The sequence below is a fragment of the Camelina sativa genome, chromosome 11 (genome assembly GCF_030686135.1).
Source record: "Camelina sativa cultivar CO46 ecotype springtype chromosome 11, ASM3068613v1".
NCBI classification, from domain to species: domain Eukaryota; kingdom Viridiplantae; phylum Streptophyta; class Magnoliopsida; order Brassicales; family Brassicaceae; genus Camelina; species Camelina sativa.
Genome location: NC_141890.1, coordinates 19,559,139 through 19,568,814, shown reverse-complemented (window position 1 = coordinate 19,568,814; position 9,676 = coordinate 19,559,139). Strand labels below are relative to the sequence as shown.

The 9,676-nt window shown below is 32.3% G+C and overlaps 1 protein-coding gene and 1 long non-coding RNA gene across 2 annotated transcripts; one reads left to right on the top strand and one right to left on the bottom strand.

Moving 5' to 3' along the window:
• Window positions 1-5,913: 5,913 nt before the first annotated feature.
• Window positions 5,914-8,704, bottom strand: LOC147934254 (uncharacterized). The gene is made up of 2 exons (XR_015571680.1): window positions 7,492-8,704; window positions 5,914-7,344 (listed from the first exon to the last, which is right to left on the bottom strand). It is a non-coding gene; the product is annotated as an uncharacterized LOC147934254 (long non-coding RNA).
• Window positions 6,014-7,259, top strand: LOC104723893 (peroxidase 17). The gene is made up of 3 exons (XM_010442334.3): window positions 6,014-6,270; window positions 6,353-6,544; window positions 6,616-7,259. Exons 1-3 carry the CDS (start codon window positions 6,058-6,060, stop codon window positions 7,207-7,209), a joined length of 999 nt encoding a protein of 332 aa, XP_010440636.2. The 5' UTR covers window positions 6,014-6,057; the 3' UTR covers window positions 7,210-7,259.
• Window positions 8,705-9,676: the final 972 nt, after the last annotated feature.

The following is a 9,676-nucleotide window of genomic DNA, read 5'->3' as shown; positions in this document are numbered from 1 at the left end:
ACAAAAAGACAAGAAGCAATATATTTGCCCGAAGGCCCCAACTAACGCAAATTATTAATTTTTTCTACCTACTTCAAAGAAGTGTTTTTTAATAACTAATATATTTTTTTACGAAGTATGAAAAAGTCTTTTTCAAAAATTCTATATAAATTTTTATATGAAAGCGGATAGTTACCTTTCAGAAAATTATAATATCTAATATCAGTGGACATGCCCTTTTCTGAAGATAGGAGAAAAAATAAAACTTATTATATTAATTAAAATATTAATTAAATTAAAATGAAAGTTTGAAACTCATGTAATCACTCTCTTTTGTTTAATCCAAGAAAAACAAAATATCTATAAAAAATCTCATTCAATTAGATATAAAGTTCAAAGTAGGTTAAAGTTAAAAAAACTGGTACACCAAAACAAAAGAGTTGGTTGTCGAGCCGTATGAGGTTGGAAACTCTCAAGTACGGTTCTCAGGGAGGGAATTGATCCGCCTATTCCGACCGTGGAGAAGAGGCCATTCAACAAGGAGATTCTGAAATGGCGGAGGTTTGGTTTGCTCAAGCCGCTGAGTTTCAAACTTTCATGAGTTTCAAACTTTCATTTTGATTTAATTAATATACTAATTAATATAATATGTTTTATCTTTTCTCCTACCTTCAGAAAAAAAGGCATGTCCACTGTTAATCTGTTATTAGATGTTAGAATTTTCTGAAAGGTAACTATCCTGCTTTTATATAAAAAATTATATAGACATTTGATGCATACTCATAAGTAACAAATGCTATAAATCAAATATCTAATTAGAAAACACTCCACCATTTTAATCGAATTGCACAACTATAAATACAAAAGTGTTAAAATTATATATAGATGAAACAACCTAAATTATGTTTGTTCAATTATAGTGTACTCTTATAATTATAAAAAATAATAAAATTAAAAATATATTATCCATACATTGTAAATGAAAATACAAAATCACAAAAACAGTATAATTGTTAACTAAAAGTAAATTATATGAACAATAAGGATGTTTTAAATTGTTAACTATATAATAAAGCAATAAATATACACAATAGGAATTATTCAATACATAATATATTAGATTTTAAAACTATAGTACATTTAAAACATATAAAACATATTAGTTACATATATAGATAAAATAATAAATAAATAATATTATGCATCCCTAAACAAAACTATAGTCTCACGATATATCGCGGGTGAATATCTAGTATATATTAGATTCAAACACATTTTGATTCCATGATACTAAGTGAAAACGATTAGTCACTATCATATTTTTTTATCTAATTTTATTTAAAGCAATCAACCAAAATAGTCAAACCCTAACAAGTTCAATGTGATGCAAAGACAACATGATAATGTTATACATTTCCAGATTTTGTGTTGTGTGAATCCCAAATTGTTCACGTATATTAGGTATCTTGTGTTTCTAATCAAGCAACCATACAACACAAGAACATACTAATTAAAAATGATTTAAGGAACAAATTGAGAAATAATTCATCAACAAGTCAACCAATTAATTTTACTACTACAAACTAAACAATAGTTCATCATCAACAACTCAATCAATTTGTTTTATCAAAAACTAATAATTCAATTTATCAATGACATAGAGGGATATATATACAACTTGCAATAATCTTTTTTATTTTTGTGCTAGTAAGATGTCATTGAACATTCGGGCATTGAACCTACACACTTTTGGAAGTTTCTTTCCCCCACGTTCATCATGGCCATAACCAAGACCACCACGATGACCACCACCGCTACCATCACCAAGGCTACCACCATTTTCACCACCAGACCCACCAAGTCCACGACATGGAGCAGCAGAGCCACTACTATAACCTACACTTTAGGATCCACTTGCATACATCAAGTACGGTATATCATCAAGAAAGAGATGGGTTAGTCCAAACAACAAATTTGAGATCCTATTAGAGATTTTGAAAATGGCCAAAGCATAACACCCAAAATTTTGATGTCAAATAATCGTTTGTTAATACTATCAAAAATAAAAATCATATTAATCTTTTGCTAAAAAAATTTACGAATCTTTTACGGCACATACAAAAATCAATAGCTAAAATAATGCGGTTAAAGACATAAGTTTTAAATAATGGTCCCTTAATCTTAACAAAATATTTTTTAAAAAAATATGCGATTTAGTACTACATTAAAAATCTTGATTGAAATTTAAAACTTATTTTAAAAGTTTAAAGTTTCAGATAAAGATAGATGAAAATTAATTAAAGATAGTCAAATAAAATGATAGAAAAGGACAAATTGACCGGCTGCAAAAAAAATATGAACCAATGAGCTGAAATTGTTGCCTCCTATTATCAGAGCAAATCCTCTTATCTACACCTACTCTTTCACCTCTCTCATTTTAATGTATTTATGAAAATTGTCTCTATTTTTAATATGTTGTCACAATTCAGAAACTGTAACTATTTAGTAATAATTTTTTCCTTAGCAGTTTTTGACCATTACATACATTCACTAGAGTTTGTACTCGCGCAAACGCGGAATTTTAATCAAAAATATTTTTTATCAATAGAAATTTTTTACCTCAAATATAATCATTCAAACTTTTGAGTATAAATATAGGGAAAACTTCCAAAATCAACCCTAACTATTTCCCAAACGTTTTTTCATACCTAAATTTCAACATCTTACAAATAACAACCTAAACCGTATTTAAATTCAAATTTGTTACCTAAACTATAAAAAATGTTGTCAATTTCAACATCTTCTCAAATGGTGTTAAGTCAGAGTTTAACGATGCTGATTCAGACTGAGACTTACCAAAATGACGTTGTTTTTGTCATTTTTTGGTGTGTTGTGACAAGTAATTACCAAAAATAAAGTCCTACAACACATCCAAAAACGGACTTCAGTACCCTGTTTTTTTTACCTAATGCTTTGTTTCTTGCCACAATACACCTAAAAATGACAAAAACAATGTGGTTTGGGTAAGTCGCAGTGCTACATGAACGCCCCATGTCGTCTGACTCAACATCATTAAACTTTGATTTTGTACTGTTTGAGAAGATGTTGAAATTGAATATATTTTGTATACTTCAGGTAGCGAATTTAAATTTTAGTACGGTTCTTGTTGTTATTTGCAGGGTATTGAAGTTTTGGTATGAAAAAACGTTTGGGAAATAGTTGGTGTTGATTTTGGCCATTTTCCCTATAAATCTATACAAACACTAAAGTTAATTTACTAATACAACATACATATTGTTGAAGATAATGTTTCTAAGTTATATCTATTTGTGGGAGATTTAAGTTTAAAATTTTTATCAATAAAAATTATTAAATATAAATATAACCATTTGAAGTTTAAAAAGTAAATATATATAAACGCCATACTTATTTTACTAATTTATATATATAACATATATTGTCTATTGTCGCAATAATGTTTTTTGGCAAAACAACAATATATCACGTGGTAACAAAAAATGAGTTAAGAACCTTAGTGGAAGAGTAAACAATATTGTTGACAATCTTCTGATATTTTTTCACTGTAAGAGTTCATTTTATATTGTATATCGCATGAAAACATCTTTTTAAAAGTTCTAATGTCGAATGTCGATCGTTTACCTAATTATAGAGATCGTTTAAACATATCAATATCCCACATTAAATACAAATATACAAAGTTTCATGAGCACTTTTAGTACTATGTCGCTACAACGGGTCGTCCAAGTGCATCACCTGCCATAATAGAATTTTTGACCAAGTCAAGAATGATTAAATGGTGAAACAGTTAGACCCGACAATAGATATCTGTTCAGTAATCCAAGTTACATTCATACGTGATTTTAAGATAATAATTTTGTTATGCAATCTCAGCTTCGTCTTCTCAAAAAAACATAGTGTACTTTAAATATATTGTTTCTGCCAATGTTTTAGGTTAAAAACTTTTGATAAAATTGATGAAATCTCAAGCTTGTTTTATATATTTTTTTATATAATTATAGCACCAGTTGATAATGTGCCTTATGAGACATGCTACATCACATGTCACTTTTGTAACAGCTTGCATATCATGTTTTCTGTATTTTGTGACCATTGATTTTGTCTTTTTAGATGGATTATTTTTTCAAGATTTTTTTTATAGTTTTCCAAAAAAAAATGTGACTCTTTCAATATCTTCATTTTAGATCAATATTTTAAGTTGAGTTGCGTAATTGTAACTCCCGTGAACCAAATTGTGGAAATTAGGTAAGGGTGTCGATCGACACAGGTGTTAGTGTCGATCGACACCTTAAGTGGATGGTTCAACCGGTTCGATTTTGATTTCTTTCGGTTTTGCGTGGTTGGTTTAGGAGAGCCCTAGACTCAAGTATTGATGGAAAAACTCGACTTCTTCCACTTTTTTAGCCGTTTTCACCCTTTTATAAAGAAAAGAAGAAAGGAGAGTTTTCCAAAGAGTGTTCTTGGGTTTTTGGAGATCCTTTGTCCTGTGAGTGAGTTTTCTTCCTCGAGAGTGTGGATTCAAGACTAGGAACGTGGTGGGAAGGTTGATGTTGTGCTAGTTTCGTTGTTGGGGCTTAGATCTTGTTGTTTGGCTAAGGTGAGTGCATGACTATTGCTTATCTAAGTTGAGATCTCTGTTTTTGTGATTTTCTATGTGTTATGTGATTGTTTCCTTTGACTTCTATGTGTTTTTTTGTGGCTCATGAGGCTTGGATTTGTTCCTGAGCTCGTGTGGGATGAATAGGAGAAGTTTGGAGGCAAGATTCAGAGTTTCTGATCGTGAAGAAGCGATGCTCGGCATGAGTATCAATCAACACAAGGCATGTGTCGGTCGACACTAATGCAAGGACAGCAGGAGAAACCTACGAGCATCGATAGATGACATGTGGAGGTGTCGGTCGATGCAATTAAGGACTTTGTGAAATGTCGAGTATGCTTCGATCGACACAAGGAGTGTGTCGGTTGACGCAAGGTGGTCTATATCGATTGACACATGTCGTGTGTCGGTCGAGACAACCTTCAACAGGTGTTAGTGTCGGTCGACTCCAACCTTAAGCAGCGGTTGATGATGTGTTTGCTCTATGTTGTCTGGTTTGTTTTATTGTTTGTTGATTGTAGTATGAGAGATCTTATTGCTTTTGTGTATAGCTACATAGATAGAAAGATTGTCTCACTAAGTATTTCTGGTTATACTTATGCCTCTATTTTGTGTTGTGACGCAGGTAAAGGCAAAGTGTGAACGTGGAAGTAAAGCTATAAAGAGGAGGATGTTCTAGAGACTCGGTTGATTGTTTTGTCTCTTTGATAGGATGTTAGAGTAAAAATTAGTTGTCTAGAAGGGTTGTTAGGATTAATGGTTCTATGACTTTGTTTATGTTTTGAATTATGCTGAAATTGGTATCATGTTATTCATTTATTCATTATTGGTTTATTGGAATTTTTTTGTGTTATATGTTGTTATTGATTTGGGTTAGCTTGTTATTGAGTATGAGATCAATAGTTATTAGGATATTATAAAAAAAATCGAGTTTTTTAGTAAATTTTATATAGATATTTTTTATTATTTACTAAAACAAATTTACAATATTTTTTTACTATTTTAAATTTGATTAATTTTACTTATTTTGTTACTTATTTATTTTTTATTATTGTTAATTATAAGTAATAAATATGTAATCAATGAATATTAAAATAATATTTTTAATAAAAAAATATAGTATTGTTGATGTAGAAGAAGAAAAAAAGAAAAAAAGGTTAATTTTATATATATATATAGATTATTAATTAAGTAATGCTAATAGTGTATTTGGATTTCGGATATAATCTTTAGAATAAAACGTAATACTATTAGCTTAAAATAATTACTTATTCAAGTAATGAATTATTTTAATCTTAAAGAAAATAACTATTTATTTTTTCTTTCCTCATTTTACCAATCTGGTTCCTTATTCAAGAAAGATCTTTATAACCAAACAAAGTCACTTCGTCTTCCATCACTGAAACCCAAAAGAATAAAAGAAAATATAAAAAGGAAAAAGTATGTCTCTTCTTCTTCTTCTTCGTCCCCATCTCATCCTCTATCTTCTCATCTTGACGGTGGTTAACGGTGAAATCCTCCGACCAAGATTCTACAGTGAGACATGCCCTGAAGCTGAATCCATAGTAAGAACAGAAATGAAGAAAGCTATGATTAAAGAAGCAAGAAGCGTTGCTTCAGTCATGCGTCTTCAATTTCACGACTGCTTCGTCAATGTAAACACAAACCACACCATAGAATCTTTCTCTTTCTCTCTTCTTGATTTCTAACTTTGTTTCTCTCTGATGATTGAATCAGGGATGTGACGCTTCTGTGTTGCTTGATGACACACCACACATGCTTGGTGAGAAACTATCACTTTCCAACATCAATTCACTGAGATCTTTCGAAGTCGTTGATGAGATTAAAGAAGCTTTAGAGGAAGCTTGTCCAGCTACTGTCTCTTGCGCTGATATTGTTATCATGGCCTCTCGTGATGCCGTTGCTCTAGTAAGTAGTTTCTTCGAAATTTTCTCGGTTTAGCGACTTCGGTTTTTGTAATTTTGGTCTTGAACAACCAGACAGGAGGACCTGACTGGGAGGTGAAGCTAGGGAGGAGAGACAGTTTAACAGCGAGTCAGAAAGATTCAGATGATATCATGCCGAGTCCGAGAGCCAATGCAACTTTCTTGATTGATCTCTTCAAAAGATTCAATCTCTCTGTAAAAGACATGGTGGCTTTATCAGGGTCTCACTCAATTGGTAAAGGTCGATGTTTCTCCATCATGTTTAGGCTTTATAACCAATCCGGGTCTGGTAAACCTGATCCAGCTCTCGAACCAAGATACCGGAAGAAGCTTAACAAGCTCTGTCCTTTGGGTGGAGATGAGAATGTGACCGGAGATTTGGATGCAACGCCACACGTTTTTGACAATCAGTACTTCAAAGACTTGGTTTCAGGGAGAGGGTTTCTGAACTCTGACCAGACTTTGTATACGAGTAGAGAGACGAGAGGGTATGTGAAGATGTTTAGTGAAGACCAAGCTGAGTTCTTCAGAGCTTTTGAACAAGGGATGGTGAAGATGGGTGATTTGCAATCTGGAAGACCTGGAGAGACTAGGTTAAATTGTAGGGTTGTTAATAGAAGGCCTAGTGATCTGCTGTTTGACTCTTGAATTTAGAGAGATGTTATGATTTCTAAATAGATGCAAAACTTTTTAATACTTATGCCATGATCTTTGAATTTCCACAAGTTGATTGTGAACAACAGTCCCTGTGGAAGCCTGCGGTTGCAAATTCGATCTGTAAAACTGGAAACAATGTCGAGTCAGTGAAATCATACAAGTATCCAAAATCACAAAACAAGGAGATTTGGTTTATCTGAATTGTCGTCTGTGAACATGTAATTCTGAGGTAAGCTTAAAATGCATATTACAACATATAACACAAATGCTTACCCCTGGTGACAAGTTTGGAGACATACTAAGAACTTGGACTCTGTTTTTGTATGCTGCTTCTTCAATAGACCAACTGAGAGTAAGCCTTTTCTTGTTCCTTTTCCTCTAAATACCACAGAAATGTGTCAATAGCCTCTACATATAACCATACATTACAAACCTTCGCCTGCAGCTAGCTACACACATACAAGTTCCCAATTACAACAGCAACAGAACAGTTTTGGAGCAGAAACAAGTCTGTAGACTAACTAACTAGTCGTCGCACGCACCCTGTTGTCCATAGCATTTTACGATGAAACATTACATCGGATTAACATGCATATGAGCAAAACAAATACTCACAATGTTAAACTAAGAGGGGCTAAAACAACAACAACAACAACAACAAAAACCCACAAATTGGAGAATTTGATAATGAACTCAACAGAGAACGTCAAAATGTAAAACATCTCAAACCATCATTATGAATAGAGAGACACATTGCTTATAATGGCATCTACGATTTGATTTTCAATACTGAAACTTGCAGATTTACATACAATTTAGATAAAGTCTATGTGAGAGTTCAGAAACATGGAGACTTACCTCCACGAAGATGTCTCACAATAGCCGGAAATCAACAAACAGATGCACCACCTCCGTAATCTCGCGGCGAGGCTTGGCTAAGGTTCACCGGAGAACTCATTGTGAAATAAAACTTTGGGTTTGAACATAACTGGGCCGAATACTGATGTGAGGCCCAATTTAACTGACCGTCAAACCGGTTCAAGAATAGACGCAATCTGATCAGAGTCAAATGTTCCGGTTTAAGGTAGCAGAGGTGATGTTGGTTATCATGTTGCTCTAACCAGCTGGTCCATTTATTATTGCATTTGAGTGATGTTCGTTTCTATATTTGATGTATTTAGATGCTCAATCTAAATGCAGCTACTTTTGTTTGTTATGCTTTTCTTATTTATTTATGAATATGCATATTCATTCGATTACATGGGATAATCCCCTCTTTTAAAAATCTCACCCTAGCACCGATTACGCCCCGTAAAATCGCTAGGCACACCCTCTCTGTCTCGATTAATGACTAATCCCTGCCTAGTATCGATTATCCGATTATACCGTCTAATCTGATTAATTCTCGTATAATTTTGTATATACCGATTATTTTTGGAGCCAAATATAAATCAAAAATATATTTTTTTGTTATTTAGACATTTAAATTAAGAGTTTATGATGTTTTACAATAACTAATGTACAAACTTTTAATTAAAATCATAATTTTTTCCTTAATATTACATTTTTATGTTTTTACCGTAATTTTAAAGACAATACTATAGCTTTATATTTTATTTGATATTTTTCTTTTTACATCAACATAATTATGCATATATTTAGTACTATATATTTTTAATTTATTATTAATTTTATAAAATAACCCAAAAATTATTTCCCGATTAATTCCCGTTTAATCTCCGATTTTCTCGCTAGGCCCACCCCGACTGCCCGACTAGCGCCTAGCGATTTCTAAAACAGCGTATGTATCAACATGACTAAAATAGATAATGTTATAAAAAAGGTGTGCTACTGTATATGAGTTTTGAGTGTAAATTACTAGTGGTGTAAATAGCAGTCTAGATAGCGTGATTAAACATCATACACACATTAACTTCTTTTGGATTAGACGTTTTTAAATATTCTCAATTTATCACAACAAGATTAAGATTAAGAATTTTTTTGGTTACTAAAAAGAAGAAAATAAAATGGATACTCATTAGGTTAGGTGTATAAAAAACAAATGAAAAGGACGAACATATATAACAAATTGTAACACTGTACTGATCCTAATAGAACAAATGTCTTTAATGCATATTGTCATAATATGTACGTACCAGAACAAAAGATGGAAGGCTACAATTATAAACATAACAACTCTAGTTCCCTCATGTGATCTTTTCTTGACTTATGTCTCAAACTTGGACCACACAGGACCATGTGAATTTTCCCTGCGGTTTATAAACACCCAAATGTTATCATCATCTCCACGATCCTCATCGTCATCATCATCATCATCATCAACGACACCAATACCAACACCAACACGTACCAACAAGAGCTTACCATATTATCCCATGCACACAAGGTAAAGGTTATGAAGCTTGATGAGATACTCTTGGCTAATGAACTTAACACT

Bases quoted from the DNA above. Each gene is read 5' to 3' on its own strand.
- LOC104723893 (XM_010442334.3), top strand. From the start codon at position 6,058: ATGTCTCTTCTTCTTCTTCTTCGTCCCCATCTCATCCTCTATCTTCTC. The intron at 6,271-6,352 runs GTAAACACAAAC...TGATTGAATCAG, and splicing joins TTCACGACTGCTTCGTCAAT to GGATGTGACGCTTCTGTGTT. The intron at 6,545-6,615 runs GTAAGTAGTTTC...TTGAACAACCAG, and splicing joins CTCGTGATGCCGTTGCTCTA to ACAGGAGGACCTGACTGGGA.